At 41.2% G+C, this 25,358-nt stretch overlaps 1 protein-coding gene across 2 annotated transcripts in view; it reads right to left on the bottom strand.

Moving 5' to 3' along the window:
• The window catches only part of ECHDC1 (ethylmalonyl-CoA decarboxylase 1), a 41,775-nt gene extending 20,645 nt beyond the window's left edge, over positions 1 to 21,130 (bottom strand). Inside the window, exons 1-5 of one of the 2 annotated variants that reach the window (XM_035320968.1) lie at positions 21,058 to 21,130; positions 14,413 to 14,634; positions 8,017 to 8,159; positions 4,408 to 4,460; positions 2,396 to 2,476 (exon numbers count right to left, since the gene is read on the bottom strand). In XM_035320968.1, coding sequence (XP_035176859.1) covers positions 2,396 to 2,476; positions 4,408 to 4,460; positions 8,017 to 8,159; positions 14,413 to 14,632 — 497 coding nt within the window. In that variant the 5' untranslated portion in view covers positions 14,633 to 14,634; positions 21,058 to 21,130. Of the gene's footprint in view, positions 1 to 2,395; positions 2,477 to 4,407; positions 4,461 to 8,016; positions 8,160 to 14,412; positions 14,635 to 21,057 lie in introns of those variants that run through there. The other variant, XM_035320969.1, reaches the window with a different exon arrangement.
• Between the last annotated feature and the right edge of the window lie 4,228 nt (positions 21,131 to 25,358).

The following is a 25,358-nucleotide window of genomic DNA, read 5'->3' as shown; positions in this document are numbered from 1 at the left end:
TTAAACCACATCAGAAATTTTTAAATTGAATTTGTCCACACCTCTATTCCAATATAGATGTGCATCGTGCTGCCAGCGTGCATTTCTGAGAAGGTACATAAGCCATTTTAGTTCAAGTGAATCACTTCAACAGCATCAGTATGGTTAATGCAGTACTAAGCTAGGGATGAAAAGAAGGAAGTTTTTCAGGCCAGGACCCAGACCTTTATTAGTTTAACATGACAACTGTGAAAAATAGAAGTGGATTTGAAATTATATCAAAAGCAGCTACAACTAACTCTCATAAAAATATTAATAATATTAAAAAAGAGAACAGCAGTTTATTCAAGGAAGTTTATTCAAACTGGTCTCTGTTCTCAGGTTCCTCTTTTGATATCTAGTGATTCAGGACAAAATTTCTGTTCCACAATTATCTGTTCATAATCCTCAGAGAATTAGGATTTTGTTGCCCAGTGTTAAAAGCCTCAAATTCAAGAGCAATAACAACAGCACAGAGAATGTTTCTCTATCTTGTTTCTGTTATTAATTAAGTCCCATTTGCTTCTTCTGGATTGCTATTATTTAGTTGCACTGGATGGGTGTGTTAGAAAGCAGTGGAAGACGGATCAACAGCTGTAGTTATTGCGAAAATTATGGCAGCACATCAGAGGAATTGCAGCTGCTCACTTCATGCAAATAAGAGCTACTTGACAATGATTATAATTATACAGTATGTCAAACAACATAGCTAGGGTAAGAGTAGAAAATATATGTTTTAGAAAGGCAAAAGATTTCCATCTCATTATGCTCACATGCCTTAAACTCCTCCTTAGGGATAGCAGGATCCACTTTCTGTCAGTGGACTCACAGATACAGTAAGATCTACTAGGTCTCCCAGGTAAAACTGCCCAGTCAAAGCTACGGCTATCAAACATGGCACTTCTTACCAGGTACTTATAGTACAGCATTACTCAGTGGCCATAGTCAGAGCTTAATGCTTCTTCATATATACACTAAATGCTGTGCAGATATGAAGAAAGATCCAGCTGAATGTAGTTTCAAAGCAAAAGTTTCAAAGCCACTCACTGCTTCTGAGGGGCTCAAACAATGTGGATGCCATCTCCTCTTTGCAAAGCCTGGTTTTGATACCTGGAACAGCACTGTAATATTCTAATTTACTTTTGCATGGAAGTACTTTCAGCTTGTTTTGGCCAATTTCTTTGTCACTTCAGGCACTAAGGCCCTCTTAAAGAGCACATTTCCTTCTCTTCTATAAAAACTTCACTGAAAGTTCCTCATTTTCTGAGAGGCTGTGTGCAGTGCTTATCCTGCTACATCTGTAGGCTGTCTGCACATTAGCAACTGTTTAAATAAAGTGACATTTTATTATGTTAGTTTCTTCCAGTTCCTGTTCAGCATTCAGCCTCTTTAATTAAAGCCCTCTATTTTTGCTGATTGTTTGATGCTGGCAAATCCCTGCACCTGCGTGGAAAAAGCAGGAACAGAACCTCATTTGCTTTCCTCTGCATCTCAAACCTGTTTCAAAAACTGTACGACAATTACATTGCAAATAGTAAATCCACAACACTAAATACAAGATAAATGGACAGTTTTATTTCTTTTTACTTACAACTGCAACAAAAAGAGACATAAGGAGATAAACAATTTTGCAGCCTTCCTGCCTCTCACTCAGGTACAAGATATTGGAACCACTTTGTCTGTGACAGACAGTTGCTAAAGTTCATCACTGTTCTTGTTTTGCAGTTTTTCAAACTGTATAACTCAGCAGTAAGTAATCTTACATCTGTACTATCACAGGAAAAAAAAAGTTGGAGCTTCCAGAAGTCTGCTGACCAAGGCTCAATTCCAAATGCCTTGAAAGGCAACAAAGCTGGTGAAAGGTCTAAAGAACAAGTCTTAAGAGGAGTGCCTGAAGGAGCTGGGGTTGTTTAGTCTGGAGAAAATAAGGCTCAGCGTAGACCTTATAACACTTTACAATTACCTTAAAGGAGGCTATAGCAGGGTGGGTTTTGGTATCTTCTCCCAACCAACAAGTGATAAGACAAGAGGAAATAGCCTTAAGTTGTGCCAGGGGAGGTTAGGTTGGATATTAGGAAAGATTTCTCTCTAAAATAGTTGTGAAGTATTGTAAGAGACTGCCCAGAGAAGCAGTTGAGACAGCATCCCTGGAGGTCTTCATTTAGATGTAGTGCTTAGTGACATGGTTTAATGGTGGACTTGGCAGTACTCGGTTTAAGGTTGGACTTGCTGATATTAGAGGTCTTTTCTAACCTGAATGATTCTGATTCTGTGACGGGACTCCATGTTAAACTGGTACCTAAAGCTTCCTACTTTTCATAGGTACAATCATAAATCACTGATGCAACATGGTGGCTACTGAAATTGTTAATCTTACCTGAAATCACATGCTGTGGTAAGCTCTGCTCCTCCTCCAATAGCTTTTCCTTGGATTAGTGCAACACTGATCAATGGCAATCTATGCAAGAGAATTTTGCAAGCAAAATTCATTCTTTTATTGTTAGAAATGATTAAAGGCAAACTGTCTGTATACTAAAAGCTCAGAAAAACATTCTGCTCTAACTCATTCAATCTTTGAATTCAAATCTATTGATTTTTTTCAATAACATCTTTGCAGGTTAGCAGCACAATACCAATTCCACTTACACTAAATCCATTCTTTCATAATTAATATGGGAACCATGATGCAACAGCAAGACAGAAATATCTAATGGAATCACAGTAAAGCAGATCATGTACTATATTATGAAAAAAAAATACATGCTATGATTATACCTGAGAAGACTACCTGCAAGAAGGAAGGACAGGACAAGAACACAAGACTCTAAGCCAGGACAATACAGAGAGCAGTGGAAAGGGACCCTAAGAACTGCACAGCTTGGTTATTGATAAACAATTAGATTCAGCATCACAACTTCAGCAAACTTCTTCAAACAGCAGTGCTATCATCTCAAACATCAATAAAACTTTTTTCAGAGGACAAAACTGTCCTTTGAGGATAGCAACAATCTGCTACCTTTGATGGTGTTGCATTTAATCATGTTCAAGGTAATTCAAAGGGCAGAGGGAAGGAAGAGTATGTGGGGAGAAACACTTTTCCTACTGTCATTGTGAAATCAATATTAATAAACAGTGACTGACTTAGGATAAGACAAGTACCCTAAGAAAGGAAGATAACTGGTCAGTCCCAGACTTGCATGCTGATACATCTCTTACTACAAAGAGGCATTTAACTCAAATGCCTCAAAGAGGCATTAAAACAACATTCAGAAGTCAGCCTCCCAATCACAATCTGGTATGTAGTTTTACTTCTACTTTAAGAGAAACACCACAAATTTCTTATGGTCCAAATCCACTTGCCAGCTGCAGCACTCTTAACACAATAATTTGTGCAATGGTAACCTCATTATTCCTATGGTCTGCGAGGAACCAGAAGACATGGGTCCAAGCACTCTACATCCACACTTATCTCATCTGTTTGAGGCACCTCGTTCATGATCACAGTTTGCCTCAGCTCCCTCTGAGGGAGATCGATCCAACTAAGATAGATCTTCTCAGAGAGCAATTTAGTGCTCCACCTGAACTACAACTGGAATACAGTGCTATATTCTTTAAGTTAAGATACCTGAGGTGAGATTTTATCTTCATACATCTTCTTCCTCTTTGCTTTGCCACATCACTTTTGATTATACCAAGGCCAAATTATACAAATGGATTCTAATTCTGATCCTGAGGATTCCTTCCAATACTACTAAGAACAAGTCTTCAATCTCCTGGGCAGTTTTGCAGAATAACGTTAGCTCATAACATTTTCTCATGTATACTATTTGAAAACATGAAATATTTATCTTAAAGCCTCAAGCAGTTAAAAAAATGAACCTACCATACATGCATGTAATAGAAATGTGATTTCTTAAGGGAAGCTAAATCTAAAAGAAAGGAAAAAAAAATAAGAGTACCAGATGGTAGAACTGAATACATTCCTCTTATGGAGTGGGAAGATTAAATAAATATATTAAATAAATGTTACCTGTGTGGGCTGCATAAGCTGGCCCTGCTTGTTTTTTAAGAGCAAGCAATTTCTACTGAGTTACAGAAGACAGCATCAGAAACATTAAAGGCCTATGTTTCCTTAACTATAGTTATCTCCCGTCTCTCCACATAGAAACCTATAGGTATTTTTATGTTCCAATCTCTGGAAAGTCTAATAATAGTTGCAAAATGTCAAGGCCTAATTTAAAATCCACAAATACTTACATGATTAACATATGCAAATACAAGGTCTGGGATTCAAAATTTAATATTTAAAACATCCGATTAAAGAGTTAGCCAAAACATATTTTAATTATTATAATTACTTCATAGAGAAGGGTAAAGAAAATATATTACCTCATGAGTCTGGTTAAGGTGTTTTGCATAAACATGCACATATTCATCCCATCCTATAAAGAATGAAAAATTCAAAAATGTTAATTGGTTAATCTTGTCCATATTCCAGTCCAACCCCACTAGGCACAAACAGAAAACCTAGCATAAATTGAGTTAAAAAACAAACACCCTCAATCATTTATTAGAATTGCGGTTATAATTAAGCCACTATAAAAATAATTTCAATACCAACTTGCTGTGATGTGAAATTTTACATCCTTTCCTCTGAATCTGCTGTTCTCATTCCTCCCAGATAAATACCCATAAAGATGAGCTTTAAATGTTTGTAGAGGACCATGAATGGCTGCAAACTCCATACTGTTCTAAACCCACACAACTTTACACAAGTTGAAATTTAGCAATTTTTTATTTTAATCGTTTGGATCAAAAGCATTTCAGACCAAGAAAAAGAAAAGAAAAAGAAAAAAGACTGTAAAACAAAAAAGAGGAGAGAAATAACATCAGCTTGCAAACTAGTAGCAACTAGGGAATAATTTTTCCCTTCTCTTCCAGTACAAGAACAAAGGCTTTAAATAAAATCAGTTGCTGCCACGTTCAGAACAAATATCTCTTCCTACAACATAGACAACAGAACACTTTGCAGCAGATTACTGCAATCTTTAAAGGACTACACGAAGTCAAGAACAACTACATAATCTCACAACAGAAAAATCTGCAAAAGGTTACTAAATAGAAGGTAACACCTTGTATAGTCTCACATCATAAATTGCTGGAGACTAATAAAATACACTGAATTAAAATGATTATCTCTCTGCGTTCCCTGTTCTTACATTCTTCTCCAGGCATCTAGTGTTGACCAGGAACAGATAAATGATGCAGTATGACCATGGTTGTATACGTATGTTAAATGAACTGCATACATGACATTTAATCCAAATTAAGAAAAAATAATGCTTCGGTATAGTGAAAATATAATAATAATAAAAGTAGGTAACAATTCCAGCTTGTCTTCCAAAAAATGGCAGGAAGAAAAAGAAGAACAACATATCTGTATTGGTATTTACTGATTTCTAATGAACAGTTTTACAGGGGTTTTCATGTTAAAGAATCTGCCTTAATTAAAAGTTTCTGACTCACACCTCTGGGAAAGAAAAGATGTAGGAAATCTTCAGTACCTCTTGGAATAGGCCAATTTCAGCCAATTTATTGTTAATTTATTCATGTATTCCCAAGATCTACTCTGCCCATAGCCAACCAGAATTATGGTATTCAGGGACAGATTTCTGCCATGACAGTGGCATGAGGAGTGGCCAGCAGGCTGAGGGAGGCGATTATCCCCCTCTGCTCTGCCCTTGTGAGGCCCTGCTTGGAGTGCAGGTCAAGGTCCCCCAACACAAGAAGGATATTGATCTATCAGAATGGGTCCAGAGGGCTACAAAATTGATCAGAGGGCGGGAGCACCTCTCCTATGAAGAAAGGCTGAACAGCCCCAGCTCTCTCAGCCTAAAGAAGAAAAGGCTCTGGGGTGACCTTATTGCAGCTTTTCAGTACCTAAAGGGGGCTTATAAAAAAGATGAAGAGCAAAAGAGATGGAGTTACCTGAGTCCTGGACAACATACCCTTCCAGTCTTCCTGACAAGAAAAATAAGGCTACTAGTCAGAGTATTTTTTATCTGAATAAGAGAGATGTTCACCGGAGTCTAGTGGAATAATCAGATTTTCAGCTCTAATATGGTTCTCAGAGTCAGAAGAAAACTAGTAAGAAGAAAGCCAGTTAAAATACAGTATGCACTACATACAAAGACAAAAAAGGATTCATACCTTGGGGTGCAGCTGGGAGACACAAGGAAAAAGAAAGTCACCTTCATAAAAGTAGAAAAGGAAACTGTACCCCTGGCTCTTTTTGCCGCAAGAACTTACAGTCATAGAAAAAATAGAATCACAGAACCATCTAGGTTAGAAAAGATCTTCAAGATCACCAAGTTCAACCATCACCCAGACCAACTGAGTCCCATCACTAAACCATGTTCCTTGGTTCCATGTCCACTTGTCTCTTAAATACCTCCATGGACTGGGAATTGCATCACTCCCCTGGGCAACCTGTTCCAATGCCTAATCACCCTGTCTGTCAAGAAATTCTTCCTAATGTCCAACCTAAACCTTCCCTGGTGCAACTTGAGACCTTTTCCTTGTGTCCTATCACTTGTCACCTGAGAAAAGAGACTAACACCACCCTCAATGCAACCTCCTTTCAGGTGGCTCTAGAGAGAGATGAGGTTTCCCCTCAAGCTTTCTCTTCTCCAGACCAAACAACTGCAGTTCCCTCAGCCACTCCTTGTAGGTCTTGTTTTCTAGTCCCTTCACCAGCTTCGTTGCTCTTCTCTGAGCACACTCAAGCAACTCAACATCCTCTTGTACTGAGGGGCTCACCACTGAACACAGCATTTGAGATGTGGTCTTATCAATGCCACATACCAGGGGATAACCACTTCCCTAGCCCTGCTGGCCACACTATTTCTGAGGCCAGGATTCAGTCCGCCTTCACAAACCATTTCCATCTGCTCAGAAGTCCTCTGCTGCTTACTGCTTAGGAACCTCTGTTGTAGGGCTTCTAGACAGAGAACAAGGAAAGCGAAAACCTCCTCTGTGCCTTCTTCCTCTTAGCTGTCCTTTCAAGAACCCCTCCTGCTTTTCAGATAGCCAGCTTTTTGAGTTCCACTCCAGAATAAAGTTATTTTTTCTTGGGAACCAGGTTTACAAGGACAGAAAGAAAACATTTTTCTTTAACAATACCACTATTAATTTGCCTGCTATGATTTGGTAACCCTAACATTAGCACTCACCAAAAAAGAACGGGCAGGGGATCTGGGTTTGTTTCAGGGTTAGGAACAGCTGAACATGACAGGAAGAGGAGAAGGAAGAAGAAGAGAAGGAGGAGCCACTTGGGGGCACAAAAATCCTTCAGCATTCTTGGCCATTATTTTGCCTTTCCTGCACCAGAAGGAAAGGCAGACCGTATCGCAGATTATGACAAATCCAATTGGTTGGATAAAATAAAAGTGATTTCTGTCATTACTAAAAGTTCTTCAGCCCCCAAATTACAGATGACTCCTCTAACTGGACTACAAGATCATTGCCAAAGCTCAACTGAACAAGAGTTGTATTTGTTCTTCCATTTTATTTAGGTCCAGACAGTGTTGACAAAATTGAGACCTCCTTGTAATAGCAGCCACGCTGCTTAAATTTGTTTTTGACTTGAAAATATATAAGAAATGATTACTTGTCGTTGCTTTTAAAGGTCAAACTACTGAAGCACAGGTTATTTTATGTGTAAATTCACCATATACTGTTCTGAGAAACTGAAATGAGATTTAAGAGAAAAGGCTAAAAAGAATAAGTCATGTAGGAATTCAGAGTTATGAATCAATTACAGTAACACTTAAGCCACAGCTTAAAGTGGCTGCCAGAATTTTTTCAACCATGAAAAGCTCCATCCTGTGCTTTGCATGTAAAATTGCAGCAGAAACACAGTGAAACACCTCTGTCTGATAGGGATCTCTGAATACCAGAAAGCTCATTTTTCTCCCAAAACTTTGTATCACTACTTGCCTGGCTGTTGGATATTGCTTTGACAGCATTCAAATCAGATCCTGAACAAAAAGTATTTCCCGCACCACAGACGATAAGGCCTTTGCCATCCTTCCAGTTTTCCAGTTCAGCTACCTTCTCCTGGAGCTCTAGCATCATAGTGCCTGTTACGAGAGACGAGAAGCAACACTTAGAACAAAACGACTATGATTAGCATGTTTTACACTACATTCTTCACTACCAAAATCAAGTTAACATTAAGATGTGATAGGCTTAAAAACACAAGGGAAAGAATCACCTTAAATCCCCACCCAGCACTGACATATGTTTTTAATCCAAAAATGCACTTCCTGAAATTCTGATAAGTATTCTGCGACTTGCATTACTCTCACCAAAACAAAACAAAAAAGTGCAAGTAGCGCAAGCATAAGTCCTACCTGATTTATTCATGTTTGTAATTGCATACATTCAGGACACATGAACCTCTTGTGTCTGTCCAGATCAGTCCATCTAGTCACTTTCATGTCACTGCCATTTCACTCTGCATATACAAATGAAAATATATACAAAAAAAAAAGGCTGCAGAGCAAACAGTGTTGAAGGCCAATGACATTTAGAAGTGTCCATCCAAAAGAAAACAGATTTAAAAATGGAAGTAAAATAACTTTTTATTTTTTAAAAGAACAATAAAAAAGGAAATTTCTCGGAAACATCTTTGATTCCCTCCCTGTAACTGTCTAGCTGTCTTTACAAAGTACATCCTAGGCTTCAAATGTATGGATTGAATATTACCGTCTTTTTACTTCATATATTCTCATATGTTCACTTAAGAGCTTTCTCATACTACAGACGGTTATAACTGTGCTAATCCCCAGAGTTACACAACAGACTTTTTTGGGTTACTTTATTTCTGCTCTAAAGAAACTAGAAAAAAGGATGAAAGGAAGAAAATTATCAGTGCTGTGAGACAGCTATGTAAAGCTCACATTTTAAATGCGGATTTGAGAGGCTTGGACACTTCAGACATTTCATCATGAGTTGCTAAGAGTAGAATCTAGTTTGCTCAGTGAAAACTCATTTTATGTACTGCCCAAAGCAATTGCCTGAACTTGCACTGGCAGGCTTTACTTGCAGAGACCTTTGACCACACCTACCTTTCTTCATCAACTATATATGGAATTTGAACAATTACTGCTACAGTCCATGCCCATGATTCTTTTCATCTTTTATTGCATAACACTGAGGTGTGAATTAATATCTGACATCCGAAAGTATTCATTCCTCAGAAAGAAAAATTTTCTCATCCATTTACAGATCTTTGTTTTCAATCTACATCACATTATAGAATATCCAAATTGGAAGGGACTCACAAGGATCATCAAATCCAACTCCTGGGTCCCCAGAGGGCCACCCCCCCAAAAAATATATATAAAATATATATATAATATATATATATATATATATAAATCAGACCATGTATCTGAGAGCTTGTCAAAACACTTCTTGAAGCTTCTCTGGGCAACCTGTGCCAGTGCCTCACCACCCGCTGAGTGAAGAATTTCTTCCTTATATTTAACCTAAATCTACCCTCCTTTAATTTAAAGCCATTACTCCTTGTCCTATCTTCCACACCAACTGAGCATACCCACATTAACTTAAAGCTCTTTTCCAGTCTGAATGACTCTCATATGTTCTTAAGAGAAAAATATTTATAGAAAGCAATTTTAAAAATGCAGCATACCTATAGGCTGATGATACTTTCAGCTCCACCCTCCTTAGATGAGGACATACATGGACAGACCTACCTTCTTCAAATGTAAATGAGCTTTAGGTTAATATCTCAAGGAATTTTTCATTTTTTTCCAAGTCTCTCATTTTTTTTTTGACCCTACACCTTTACACTCTGATCATTTCCTGTCCTAAAATTGCCTGTTAGCAGCCATCCTAACATCCTGAGATTTTTTTTCTTTCTACTTGTTGGATATTAGGTTTAAATTTAGGTTGGATATTAGGAAAAATTTCTTTCCTGAAAGGGTTGTTAGTCACTGGAATAGGCTGCCCAGGGAAGTGGTTGAGTCACCATCCCTGGAGGTCTTTAAAAGACATTTAGATGTAGAGCTTAGGGATATGGTTTAGTAGAAGATTTGTTAGCGTTACGTCAGAGGTTGGACTCGGTGGTCTTGGAGGTCTCTTCCAACCTAGGCTATTCTGTGATTCTGTGATAGCAATTCCTTATGAAGTATGCATCCCAGCACCAGGTCAAGAACAAACACTTTGTAAAGGACCTCTGTCTTGGTCTCAGCCACTGAAATAGCTGAGACCATGTTCCTGAGGGAAGCAAAAAGTAAGTGGACATTAAATATTATATACCAGAATGATTCTGGGTTTTTATGACATACTACACTCCAGAACTGCACTTTTACCAGTTCCTTTCCATTCGCTTTTATAATTTGCTCAGGCTTTTTGTGTATTGCACATTACATCTGTTTTCATTGAATTTCACCTTTTTGATCTTGAGCTCTTTGCAGCACTTAAGCAAGATTACTTTGAATTCCATTCTCCTGCTCCAAATAACCTTCTTGCAAGTTCTTCCAATACAGGGTCTTCTGATAATTTCAGCAGTTCACTTTCTATTCATCACCCAAGGTAAGAATGAAAATACTGAGCAGGACTAGGCTAGATGAGGCTTCCACAGATCTTCACTTGCAATGCTTTCCCAGCCTGATAGCATATTCAATGTCTTTCCTGAAAACACTGTTCTTTAAATAGGTGTGCTCCAACACCATGGATTTTTCTTTTTGTGTATTTCTCAAGTTTTCTTAAAAGAAAAGGTATTTGGACTGGCATCAAAACTTTGCCAGTGCCAAGACATAGCACAGCCATTGTTCGTGGTGCTTTTAATAACAAAAGCAGTGAGGCAGGGAAGAGTCTTTCCACAGAGTATTATGAACCAGAAATCTAGGTAACCAAAAAACTGAGCTTACAAAAAGGAACTGTATGAGCCAGCTGCGTGCAATAGCAGGTGGGACAAGAGAAGGAGGTGAGCACCTGTCCCCTCTCCCTGGCAGAGGATTCGCTCCATTACTGTGTACACTGACATCACCAAATTATTATTTCACCAACAGACACATCCCAGGATGTCTGATGCAATGATGAGGACGCAACAGTAAAGCAAATCCTTGTTCTGCCAGTCTTGGTCCATCAGCATATGATACCAGTAAGTTCATGCTCCTCACAGCACTAAATGTACTTGCAATAATTCATTTGCTTTCATCTTAAATACCTTATTTAGAAATAATAATAGAATATTTAGAAATATTCTAGAATCCAGAATATAATTCTAGAAAATAAGTTTATCATCATTACCTTCTAGTTCTTGCAGGCTGGCTTCCTTCTCTTTTAAATAAAGTTCAACTTTAGTTCAGCAAGAGGTTGGGTTGCTGAAATTGGTTCCACCAGGCTTAAACTGACGTTATTAGCATTTGTTTCCAAAGAGACCATTTCAAACAGGTGGCTATCAGATTCCAATTAAGAAGAGAAAAAAGGCATAACAACTTCCACATTGCCCATTAGCAATTTGCCAACAATTTTGTTCTGCTTTCAGTTCCACGAGTTGCTCAAGCTTTGAACAAACATAATTCCTTTGAGATAAAAAGCTGCTGTGCAAAGTAAATGCCTGGCAAATAGAATTTCTCTCAGCAGTTTAATGATGTTTTGCAGCTTTCTAAAGGAAGCATATATGTACATATAAATTCATATCTGCCACTCGCAAGAAGCTCTGAGACACAACATTAACAGAATTTCTTTGAGGTAGGGTATTTTACAGGCTCTGGCAAATGAAGTTAACCAGGTCTTGCCGGAGCAATTTAAGGGCTGTACATCCTATTCCTTTCCACACTTCCCCTGAAGGGTATTATTCAATACACAACAAATGGAAAAAAATCAAGTGCTTGCTAGTTCCTCAGCACCTATGGTTTACAGACATTAAACTGAAGTGAAGAGCAGTATAAATTAAGATACCATACCATCACTTGTTTTGGCCAAGGGGCCAACATGACTCTGCTTCTACTCTCCTTGCTACAACAACAAAGAAAACTCTAGCAGAGGTGCAGTTATCTCCTAAACTGCCACTGAAAGATTTTCCAGAGCAAATTTCTGTGGCTATTACCTAGCAAAATGGAGTACTGCTCTCTAGAGGGCTCTACACACTACTATAAAACAGAACTGTCTGGTCCCATGGATCATTTGCTGTATGCTAATCAGGGTCTGCAACAAAGACACAACTATTCATTTCCTCTTAGTCTTTTGTAGCTTCTGTTTGCTACTAGAACATTTAAGTCATTGACATTCACTAATAATTTATTTTCACAGCAGTCTTATAACATTACAGACCACCAACTAAGCCAGAGAGAAAATACCTGCTAATTTTGAGTGTTCAGTTTGAGAGGTCTGATATGATTTCAGAACATTAATGTTGTATAGCACTCAGTATAGTCAAAGCACAGCTACCAGTGGCCTAAACAGCAGTTGTGACTGCTCAGCACTTCTGGAAATCAGTTCTGAGACCCTCCCTTCAAGCACCCAGAAAACAAGGAACACGGTTGTAAGGCCAAAGTTCAGAATCATAAAATCACAGAATATCCTGAGTTGGAAGGGTCCCACAACAGTCACTGAGTCCAACTCCTGGCTCCACACAGGACCACCCAAAAATCAGACCATGTGTCTGAGAGCGTTGTCCAAGTGCTGCTTGAACTCCAGCAGGCCTGGGGCCGTGACCACTTCCTTGGGGAGCCTGGGAGCCTGACCACCCTCTGGGTGCAGAACCTTTCCCTAACCCCCAGCCTGACCCTCCCCTGTCCCAGCTCCATGCCGTTCCCTCGGGTCCTGTCGCTGTCCCCAGAGAGCAGAGCTCAGCGCCTGCCCCTCCGCTCCCCTCGAGGAAGCTGCAGGCCGCCATGAGGCCTCCCCTCAGCCTGCTCTGCTCTAGGTTTAGTTTCAGCAACTTGACTTACATTGCATCTGATCCCCATAGCAGGCTGGGCTTTATCTGCCCATTCTCTTTCTGCTATTATTGCTCACTTCTCATGACTCTACCAAATAAAACAACAAAAAAGCTACAAGCACCCAGCCCACAAACTCTAGTTTGCACAGCTCTATTTTAAGTCAGAAAAAAAAGAAAAAACAACCTGTAGAAAAAAAGCAAACAACAGTGTAATTATGATTTTATAATAACTTCTATGCTGACAGGGAGGTATTCAGAAAGATAATCTCCATGCTAATGTCTTTTAACTACAACTTCTCAAGTTAGGCGATGATTTTACACGAGCTTTTAAGAAGAAACAAAAGAGCAACTGCAGAGACATCTGGGTGAATTGCCACAAATTCTGTTGTTCTGTTAGGTTTTCTTCCTTTCAGCTAACAATCGTTTGTGGACATTCTCCATGTAAACAGCTCTATGCTCTGCAAGTGTGTTGCAAACTTATTTGCTGACAGCAAAGGAACAGTGAGAACTGGGCAGGAAAAGAGAAAGGCAAAAAAGAAATCAGCAAGATGACAAATGTATCCATTTCAAAATATTAAGAGATAAAGACATTCTTCCAGGCTTACAAACAGCTCAAGTTCAGGCACATGCATACCCTGAATGTGTGCCACATATGTCTGAAGAGAATTGAATAAATTGGAATATTCCTAGACAGTTAAAGAGAGACAGCAAATACACCTACCTTGGAGATCAAAAGCTTCTCATTGTACAAGACTAGTAAAATATAGCACTTGGTTTTGATAAGTATTGTCCAGTGTAAAAGCTTATAATTAAGAAGATTCCTCATCTGCAACACCTGAGAATACCCAACTCATCAGATCTTTCATAAACATCAGTATCTAAGGTACAAGACAAATGAAGAAGAAATGGAAGCCAGTTTGGGAAACTAGGAAATACCAGAAGCAGAATCTTAAGTTAGAGGGAAGATTTTAGGTAAAAAACAACATAATGAACTGGCCCTTTCTACACCATCTACAAAACAAAGATCATATCTCCCCATCCCCATGAAAATACCGTATGTTTCCAGAGCAGTAGAGGCAAAATGAAAGGAGAAATAAGAAAGAGCACAGTAGCAGAATGGTCCTCAGTGGAAAAAAAAAAAAAAAGAGGAGAGGTACGTTCTGCGAGACATTCTTTATGTCATTAGGAACTTAGTGCATTTATGATGTTTAGGGCAAAAGTACCGTGAAGAAGAGAGGACATTCACTACACCTCTGGTTAAAAATCAAACATTTCTTCTTTTAGTTAAGGAATGGTAAGGCACAGCTTTTCACTTTGTTTATGCAAAGGCCTAGAAGAGCTAACTGAAGGGGGGTGGGGGGATCAAAAACAAACAAACAAAAAACAGCATCTCATCTCCGTTAACTAATTAATACCTGTGAAGGCATTCATTAGCTGTGGGTTGTTCAAGGTAAGTATTCCAATGCCATTATCTTCTTTGGAAAGGTTGATGGATCCACCAGCAAACTGCTGAAGTTTCTTCTTTATCAATTCTTCCTCATAGCCATGAACAACATTATACAGTGATACCCTTCTCTGCTGTAGTATCCTTTCCTTTGTAGTTCGAAATATTTTTTTCCATAGAGAAACTGCCATTTCTGGGGAAAAAAATGGAAATTTTGCTTTGAGATCCAGCTCAGTTTTCTTTCTGACAGAAAGAGAAGCAGGACAGCAGAGATTAATATCAAGATGATGGCATCACAGAAGTCTACAAAAATTTGCTCATTATAGCCAGTATTCACAAAATTCTTTGTTTGAAGCTACTCTCACAAAGTTAACAGCTTGAGTTTTATGCAGTGATTTTAGCAGTTAAGACAGAACTTACCATCTTTTAAAATCTTTTCTTGTAAAAATTACCCCAAAGTATTTGAGTACAGAACATGAAAGAGGCTCAAGAAATGTAGTAAAATACTTGCATATTCCAGTAGACCTATACACTCTGTACTAATCTTCCAACCCTCTTCCCTTCCAAAACAAACAAACAAAACATGCACAAAAAAAAACACATCTGTGTTGGAGAAGAAATCCTACCGAAACCTCCAGTTTTCAGGAAGAGGACTTGCTGTTTTTCTGTAAGCAACCATTACAATAATACCTTCCTGGGAGAAATATTGAATAACTCAAAGACCTTTCCCACTTTCAGGTCAATTCCCTGTCATCTAATTCTATTAACCTATTTGTCATCTTCCATCTTAAAACTAGTTAGGTTGTCTAGCCCCTGGAAGCCATCCATATGTTTTCCCAGTCATCCCAGTATCTCTTGTTCCACTTGGAACTGATCTCACTTGGACGCAGAGCACCAGAACCTATGCAGAACCTATCCAAAGGAGGAAAAGTGTAGAGCAGTATTATAAATTAAGCATTGCCCTTGTTTTCGACAGAGCTACATAATATTGGTAGTCTACTTCCATCGCTCATTCCTGCACTATTTCCCCTCTACAAAGTAACCGTGTACACCAGGACATAACAAGGAAGTCATTACAAAATATTATTATTTATCTTTTAAAATTAAAATTTAATAAAGTTAAAATCTGATTGAAAACAAGATCAATTAGTTCATATATAACATCAACCTACTGCTCTGGATCTATGCATAGTCAAATATCTGCAACATCTCAGCTATCATCCTTCAAAGCTTTTAAAATTGCTTAATTGCTTCTCTTTTTTTTTTTTTTTTTTTTTTTTTTTTTTAAACAGTGGAAACATATTTCCAAAGGCAAATTCTTAGCCAAATTCTTCTTTTGATATTCAGGCTCTGAGAAGAGAAATAGTCTTCCATTTTCTCATATCATCTAGTACAGCAATGTGCCAGAACACTAAATAAATAAAAGAGCATAAGGGAATAAAGTGACAAATTTATTTAATTCACTCAACTTTGACTTACGGCAATCCGCACAAAGCACTGAAAGCAAGCTGTTGCTCTAAATCTTTATTCCCCAACATAAATTCATGCAATAAAACCTCCCACCCAGCTACTAATTTTTGGTCAAGAGAGAACAAACGCTAAAAGCATGGATAGGTGCAGGCTCTTACTGCAAAACGCAGCTTATGCTGTGCTTGATTCAACACAGAGCAATTAGTTTCCAATTTTTAATGAATACAAAGCCTCCCCAATCCCCATAAGAAGACAGATGAGACTTAATTCTTAAGGAGACCACAATGATTGGCTTGAAAAAAAAAAAAAAAAAGAAAGAAAGAAAGAAAAGTATTTTCTTAACCTAACCCCTTGCCAAATTATACTTGTTTGATCATTTTTACACTACCTAGGTTTTACTTGTCAAAAAATGTACAGAGCAAAACAGCTTTAAGATATGGAAATTTCGTTCCACCAAAAAAAGAGTCTGTCATTTTTAACTGCGTGGTTATATGCATTAACAGCTCTTTAATATTATCACTATGGCAATAAAGAGCATCAGCAAGTGCTGGATTAGAAAACAAATTGGACATCATTGCCTGCTGATCGTGACTCGTGATTAATGACTCATGCAAGGTATTATCATTGAATTACTTTTTAAAATCCATCTCTTACAGTGCCGGTCAGTACCTACCACTTTTTTAATAAATACAGGATTATTTTAACAGCTCAGTTAGAGAAAGCTAACCACTCAGGAAAAGCGTGAGGTTTAAGCTTCAGTGTTCTCAGACTAAAGGAATTTTTGCTGATCTCTGACAAACAACACTCAAAATTTCAGTAAGTACGGAGCAACCCACAGCATGACCGAGATTGAGTTTTTGTACTCCAAGTGAAAGGAATGCAAGAGAAAGCTGTTGTAGTAACCAGCGCAGTGTTGTAGGACAAGCCAAGAGATGTTGTACGAAAATAACAAAATAATTGCCTATTTAAATACATTCACAGAAATCAAGCCTTAGTCTAACATGCTATATCCATTAACGGTGGTAGCACACACAGTTTATGCATGGCTTTTATAACGACCAGATTTCTGACAGCACTGGAATAATGAGCAATATGGACAATCTGCATCTTTCAAATTTTGAAAACTGATAGAGCTTTAATGTATCGCTGGTAACAAGGAACAGATAAGCTGATAGTATGGATATCAAGAGTTGTACATCCCACAGTCTTTAGTTACATCAGTAAACAGGTTTTGCACCTCTTACGTATAGCAACAGTTTAAATCCCATATGGTACTCAAATGATTTTTCTTAATACACTTACACATGAGCTAGAAGATCATGGGTTAACACAAACACATGTTGGAAGTCAACAACTCAGTATCGAATGAATGATACACGATGTGAAGGTGCCATATACACATGTATATGTAGAGAGTTATACATTTTCTTTGTTTGTATCTGTATCAGAGGCCATCTGAACACTTTTGGTAACTGCCTAGTTAGAATTCAGTTCTCAAATTAATATAAAAAATAAAATAGAAAAAATATCAGCATCGATATTCCTTCTCCTTGGGAAAGTAATAAACCCCAACTCTCAACCGAGCGTATCTGTCCTTGCCAAAACCCACTATTCTATTGCAACCCCAATTTTTCTTTTAAAACATGCTGTATCAAACAGCGACCTTAGTCAGTACTGCCAGCTGCAATTGCTAGAGAGCATAAAGATGGCTGGCCAGAGCAATGGTTAAAGGATACACACAGCAACCTCCTGGATGGGCAAAACAAAGATAAACCAGAGAACTGGCTGCTGGGAACCCAGGCGAGCATTTGAGCTGCATGCTCAAACAGGAAAAGCTGCACTATAGAGCAGCTACACAGAAACAATCTACAAGTTAAAATACACAAGCAGGGAAAACTCCAAGATAGTGTCTGAATTACTACACAAATCAGGGAAAAAAAAGGGGGGGAGAAAGGATGCAGGGATGTGCTGTCACCAAGCAGCTTACGATGACTGGCCGTGATATATCAGAGAAATAAGGATGCCCTTTCCTTTGGGTCAGGAAGTGTCAGGTGTGAAGACACGGACCTGTGCATCACCTGCAAAGAGACATCAGCTGAGTTTCTGGTTTTGGATGAAGATATCCTGAGATAAAGTGTAGCAGGAAAAAAAAGGTGGGGGGGATAAAATTTATAATGTCCTTAAAAAAATATCAGGGAGAAGAAAACATTTGAATCGCATAACAAAGGAACAATTAGAAAGAAAAATACACAACACTGCCAAACGTGTTAAAGGCAGCTGACAGGTCAAGAAGCACAGGAGAACTTGACCTGACAAGGACCTCCAGCAGCTGTAATTTCAGTGACAAGCACAGAAGTGTGAAGGCAGGGCGTAGGGAAAGGGAAAGAAAATGTAAACTGATGATGAACATGAGATGATTCACGGCTTAACCGTGCGTGCGTGTTACCAGTCACTGTCAAAGGCATCCATCTGTGCTAGGGAACAGCGAGGGTGACTGATGGGAGCTGCACTGGGTTCCCTCAGTGACTGACTACCGAATGGAAGGCAAGTGGCGAGCCAGTGCTGAGGACCAGCACAACTGCCTCAACAGTGTGAAAGCAGACTAAAGAGCGGAGGGAAGGGGAAATAAAACCAAAGCATGAAAATAGTCCATCTGTACAAAAAAGGGAGGTTGAAAGTGAGCGATAATCATTAACACCAACTGACTGAAACCCGGGACAGCAGGCTGGTGAGTGTCAGAGGAAAAGAAAAAGAAGAAAATCTGGTGTTGGAGGTGGGGGTGGAATTCAGAAACTGCAAAGAGGGCCAGCTTGGATGAAAAACCAAGACAAGGGCATGGGCCTCACAGTGAAGAGGAGTCCCCACACCCTGGCTTCCAACACAAGGAAGGTGAAGGCAGGAGGTATCACTCCAGCACTGGCTGAACAGACTGCTGATACCAGCTGCTTGTCAGCACCCCTCACCTGAAGGTTACAGGGCCCTCCATCTACCTATCTCATCTGCTTATGCATCACTCCTGTTTCCTTCAGTGATGCAATGCCAGGCAAACTTACCTTGCCTGGCAGGATCTTCCCATTCCAACAACTACCAGCTGAGGCAAGCTGAGGGCAGACACCTCTCTGGCTGGCTTTACTTCAGCTGGAAGAAAGCAGTGAGTAGATCTTAAGCAGGCCGAGGGATCAGAAGCACAAAACCTACCAACAAAACATAACATACAGACACAGAAACAAAGCTTGGGAAATTCTGCTGCCCCAAGAAGGAAAATACACCTCGTCTATGGCATCTCTAGACAAAGCAGGAACTCCCAAGTTCAACAACAGCTGCCTAAGGCTCATGCTTTTCTCAAGACACCTGAGAACTTGCTCTCAAATGTGCCAAACCTTGTTCAAATTTTTAGTACATTGTTGTTGGTACCTACATCGTAGACAAATTAGGCAGGATCAATAATCCCTGCAGTTCAGTGTGAAGGTCCTTAAAGAGCTTTGCAATTCCTCTAAAAGCAGACTTTAGAAGTACCTAGAATGAGAGAGGACTTTTTTTTAGCCATTACAATACATTCAGAGAACAAGCAGTTTGGGCCTCCTAGTTTCCACTTGTCAGCATTAGAAATGATGTTTACCTGTCCAGAACTGAGAACAAGATGTGAGACATCCAAATAAACTAACTTAAATGCTTCAAATCACATACCATGAAATAAGTTTTGGGAAAAGATTTTTAACATTGCAAGTTACAAAAAACATTGCTGGTGATTTTAGTTTTAATATGGTTTACCCCTTACACCTCTTTTCTTTTACACTTGCTTTTATGTTTTTTCTCTTTTCAGCTTCTACCTCTCCTTTTTTCCTTTTTTCCTTTTTTTTTTTTTTTTTTTTTTCTGAACAGATCAATTTGGGGAATGGTGTGTGGTTTCCAAATTGTTCTCTGCTTAGTCCTGCATATTAAGTTTTAGATTTAAATTGTCTCTCTCTGTTCCTAACCAATTATATTCCCTTTTAAACATGCTTCAATTATTTTTAAGATTTAGTAAACAAATAACAAAGAAAGTTACTCAAATCCAGTGAAAAATAACAGCCTTCAAGGATGCAAAACAGCGGACAGAAGTCCTTCCATAAATACACATGACAGTACCTAATAACACTTGGTTCTAGTCCAATGGCAAGCACAAGAACTGAGTTTCACAGCAGAGGGTGAGAGCAAGAACCTGTTACCTTCTGCACAAAGCACACAGACACCTCATTGCTAATGCATTGATCTAGAGAGGTCTGTTTGTGTAGCAGTGAGAGAAAGCTCATTTTAAGTTCATGTAAAGCTCATTGTCTGTTAGGTGTATTTTGGACACCTTTATGGGGAACAGATGCACCACCTCACGGGATCGGGAACGACCACAACCAGCTCACCGCTTGCCTTTCGGTCACCAAATCCTGACCCATAAAACGCAAAGCGGTGAATGCATTCTGGCTGTCAGCTCTTGTGACTCTTTCCCCATAGGCCGTGAAAGTCACAAGAAGTTTTGTAGCTCTTCGTACCAGGTAGCTCATGTTCCTCGGCATCGCCCTGGTCACCACCGCCACAGCCAGCAAAACCGCACCTGAGGGCCGGAGGAGGCGCAGCAGCGGGGTCACCCCCAGCCCCCTGCAGTGACTCGGGGCACTACCAGGACAGCAGCCCCGGGGCAGGACGCACACACATTTCAGACAGCAGCCGTCCTGCGTGGTGAGAAAGGCAGGCTCCAGGGGGTGAAACGCCTTCCCCAGCAGAGCCTTCCTGCCGCCCGCCATGCGGGAGCGCGCTGCAGCCCTTCACCTGATCTAGGCGGGCGTTTTTGGCACGGACATTTGCTTTTCCCTCTAAAACCAGCAGCCAAGGGGTCAAGCGTGCGCCGCGGACAGCCGAAGGGGGCGGCAGCTGCTCACGGAGCAAGCCCCGAGGTCTGCGGGCTGATGCTGGGCAGATGTCAGGACCCGCAGCCCCACCAGCACCATTTGGAGGCAGCGACGCCCCGCCACGCGCTGACAGCCCCGGCACGGGCACCCGGCCCCGTGTCGCCCACCGCCGCCCTGAGCCCCGGCACTCCCCGTGCGCCCCAAAGCCCCGCCGCGGCCCCGCTCGCCCCGGCCCCGGCCCGCCGGGGTAGGCAGGCACCGACCTGCCCGCGGCCCGGCCCAGCCCGGCCCCGCCGCTCCCCTTCCCCCGGCCGGGCGGTGCTGCGGGGAAAGCGGCCCCGCCGGGAACCGCCGCCGCGCTGCCGGGGGCCGCTGCTGCCATGGCAGTTCGGTTTTGTCTCCTCCACTAGTCTGCATTGCTGGGTTTTCAGCTAGGAAACAACGAGTTTCTGCCCAAGCCGGTGTGACGGGCAGAGGCCCATGGGGTGAGGTTCAGCATGGCTAAGTGCCTGCACAATAAAAACCATGCAGTGCTACAGGCTTGGGGCAGAGTGGCTGGAAAGCTGTGCAGAGGAAAAGGATCTGGGGGTGCTGGTTGATGATCATGAACATGAGCCAGCAGTGTGCCCAGGTGGCCAAGAAGGCCAAAGGCATCCTGGCCTGTATCAGGAATAGTGTAGCCAACAGGAGCAGGAGGTGATGGTCCCCCTGTGCTCTGCTCTGGTGAGGCCGCACCTCGAGTGCTGTGATCAGCTTTGGGCCCCTCACTACCAGAAGGACATCGAGGTGCTGGAGTGTGTCCAGAGAAGGGCAACAAAGCTGGTGCAGGGCCTGGAACACAAGTCCTGTGAGAAGCGGCTGAGGGAACTGGGGTTGTTTAGTCTGGAGAAGAGGAGGCTCGGGGGAGACCTCATTGCTCTCTACAACTACCCAAAAGGAAGGTGTGGGGAGCTGGGGGTCGGCCTCTTCTTGCAGATAACAAGCAATAGGATTAGAGGGAATGGCCTCAAGTTGCACCAGGGTAGGTTTTGATTGGAAATTAGGAGACATTTCTTTCAGAAAGAGCATTGGAACGGGTTGACAGGTGGTGGAGTCACTGGAGTCACCATCCCTGGGGGTGTTCAAGGAAAGGTTGGACGTGGTGCTTAGGGACATGGTTTAGTGGGTGACACTGGTGGTAGGGGGATGGTTGGACCAGATGACCCTGAAGGTCTTTTCCAACCTTAATGATTCTGTGATTCATGAAATTAATGTCCCTGTCCCCATCCATCTAGGATGACACCTTGCACCGCAACACGTGCTTCCGCCCCCAAAGCCCTGCCCGCAGCCAGGCTTAATGTAAGTCAATTTATTTGGATGCCCCAACCCCTCTGGCCACGGCCCCTGCCCACGCCAGGCCTGCCCACCACACCCATGCAGCTTATTGCCACAGGCCCTGCGCTGCCATCGTAAGGAGCAATGCCCACTCTCTGTGCTAACACACGTCTGGTTTATGTGTTGTTCTAGGTGTGAACAGCTACCGAAAGGAGGGCTCCTGGCCTCTGCCTCCCCAGCATCAGGTACCACTCACTGGCACCAGCACTCTGCAAGCTGTCCCTGCATGGAAAGTAATTCATCCTGAAGATTTGATGTAAACTTAGAGCTGGCATGAAATGACACTGTTATATACAGCCCTGCCTGCCCTGTCCTGCCCCTGGCCATTGGTTTCCCCTCCTGGAAGGATGCGTGCTGGCTCACCAGGAACCAGACTGAGGAAAATAAATGCTTGTTTCAATGCAGATCACTTTGAATACACAACTGCTTTGTGTATTCAAAGCAATATGCAAATGCCTGCTGCTCTTTATTGCTATGTCTTTGTTAATATACATATGTAAGATGACTCACTTTTAAGTATTTGTAGCCTGGATGAAAAATATGCTTGGAAATACTTCCCCACCTTTATTAAAACTGTTTTTCAATGCAACTGTCAATACAAATGGCATCAAGTTGGTCTAGTTGATTAAATATTATGATTGAATATGCAAAGGATTTCAATTAATCACACATTTGGAAAAACAAAATCTTTGCACTCTGAACAGATATTTCTAATTTTCTATTGTTAAGAGATCCTGTAAGAATATGAAATATTCTGGTCTCAGATGGCAATATCTTCATAGAACAGACAGTTTCATTTTTCCTTATTATGACATTCCCAGTATTCACAGAAATATCACAAGAGGTGAGCTTGCCTCTTATTTCAGTGTAAAGACTTTTTTCTCTCATTTGCAGAGGAGAGATTTTTCCAGCAGGATTCAGTCCTGTATTTATTTCTGTAAAACCTCAGTCCCAAGTCAGAAATCTGTGTGAGTGAAGCAGCTTTCAGCATGTCCTGCTCCAAAGCCTTGTCCTCTTCTGTTGAAGCAATGTCCAGGCGTTGTCCTAGCTGTCCTAAGCAGAGGAGGGTGGTGGTGGTTGGAAGCTCGTGGTTTTCCAGGGAACATATTGCCACCTAGCAGCGCTCAGAGAAAGTAGCACAAACCTGACCTTAAGTTTCATAGTTTGTCTCATGTACTGTCATTGTGTTGTATCATGTATAACATGATAATTTGAAAAGGATATATTTAGACTACAGAGTGAGGACTGGAAGAAAACAAACTAATAGTACCCTCTTCTGATTACTTATGTGTTGAAAACTCCACCAGCAGGATGGCAACACTAGTTCTTATTTGTTCTTATTCATGCAAATAATCCCACTGATTTCAATAACACTTTCTCCTTGTAATGCTAAGCCAGTACTCTACCATAGGAGTGCCAGGTCATCACCTGAATTATTGAATATGTTCCCATTTCCTATCACTGACCCCAAAGCGACTTCATTACAGCTGATGACTGTGTACTGGCTAAAAGAACAAAGCCTCGCTCTCAGGTCCAAGGCTGCCAGACTGAAATATTGAATTCCAATATATACAGAGCTCCATGGTACTATTTTTACAAACTCCTTTCAGAGTCATTGAACAAACCAATGACAGATCAGGGCTTACATCTTAGGAATTATTAGATACTAACTGACACACAACCCCATGGTCAATTCATAACGAGTCCCTTAACTGTAATTTTCAGGATGAAAATGTCATCAACTCTGTTTGGAAAAATAACAGGCCAATGGTCTAACATATGCTCCAGAGACTAGATCCACAAAAATGACTTGGTACCTGCATTCTATTTCTAAAATCTTTCTCAAATTTAAAGTTTGAAATCCAAAATCGTGATGCTCTGTTTCTCCTCACTGAGCAGCTGTCTAACTCTGGAGGCTCTCACGTCCCATTGGTGCCTGACAGCCTCACTTCATGAGAAGAGGCAATTTATATCAGACTGGCTAACAAGACTAGCACCCCAGTTGTCTCTCCTGTCCTCACTGCAGATACTTGAAATATCCCTGAGCTGCTGCAGCTTTCTATACGCAGCCCCACATGCCAAGTTAAATTGGTTTGATTTCGTTGGGCTGGGGCTGGCTGGGGACAGCACAGTCACTGTGCATGCCTCAGAACTGTAACCTTATCAGTCACTTGTATGTCAGCCTGTCCCTCTCATGAACCAAAGCCACCAGCACTCAAGACTAGGGTTGCTTCCCACCTAAGATTCTGTCACCGAACATGTCCACAAAGGGCTCAGCTCTTTCTGGGTAGCTCCATACCCATCCCACCATGGTGTGTTGATTCAACGTTGTCTACCCATGCCATTTAAGGGGCACCATCCTGTGGGCAGAGCTGACCTGGCTCCACCAAGACAGGGCTGGAAGAAAAGTGACGAAGCATCTGCAAGGAAGCACCCGCCTGTTGTACAATGGCATGGGGATCATCACCCAGCAGGGCTGAGTGCCCTCTTCTGCCCCAGAAAACAAGCTCATTTCTCTGATCACCAGTCTCTGGTGTGTTCTAGGGAAGCTGAGGGAGACCAACCCAGGCCTTCATGCCAAAAGCTATTTCACTTGCTGTAGCATAATTAAACATTCATTAGGCCAGAGAGAAGGAGAGAGGTTCAGCATGGCCACAGCTTGGTGTTTGCTCAGTCTCTCGGTGACCCAGCAAATATTGATGTATTTAAACATTAATACCTACTGTAAGTTATTACATGCAATATAGAGCAGTTTGAACAAGCAGGATGAGGCAAGTTCTTGTTCTCCAAAGACCTGTGTCTGGTTATGGCTCGGCACTGGAAGAGCGGGCTTGGTATGGCTGCTGCCAAAGAGCCAGCGAGCCCCTGCCATATGGTCCCACCTTTCGCTGTTACCAGCATCGTCATTTGTTGGACTTTCATTTGCTGGCATGAAGTGTATACCATGCAAAAATAAGCTTGTGTGGGGTTTACCTTCCTACACAAGATCTTATTTCCCAATACTGCTTAATTTACTGTACATCTTGAATTAGCAGCACACCCCCACAGAGGGATGGTGGTCCCATGCTTCTTTCTCCGCCTTTCTTGGAATGAGGGTGACCACATGGCGAGCCAGCTGAGCACACCCAGTGGGCAGAAAACTGATTTAGCACAATATCTCGTGTTTGGTTTGTTTCCAGGGCCAATGAAC

This window comes from Oxyura jamaicensis, chromosome 3, assembly GCF_011077185.1.
Source record: "Oxyura jamaicensis isolate SHBP4307 breed ruddy duck chromosome 3, BPBGC_Ojam_1.0, whole genome shotgun sequence".
NCBI classification, from domain to species: Eukaryota; Metazoa; Chordata; class Aves; order Anseriformes; family Anatidae; genus Oxyura; species Oxyura jamaicensis.
Note: the sequence above shows the minus strand (reverse complement) of the source record. Positions and strands in the feature narration are given on the sequence as shown.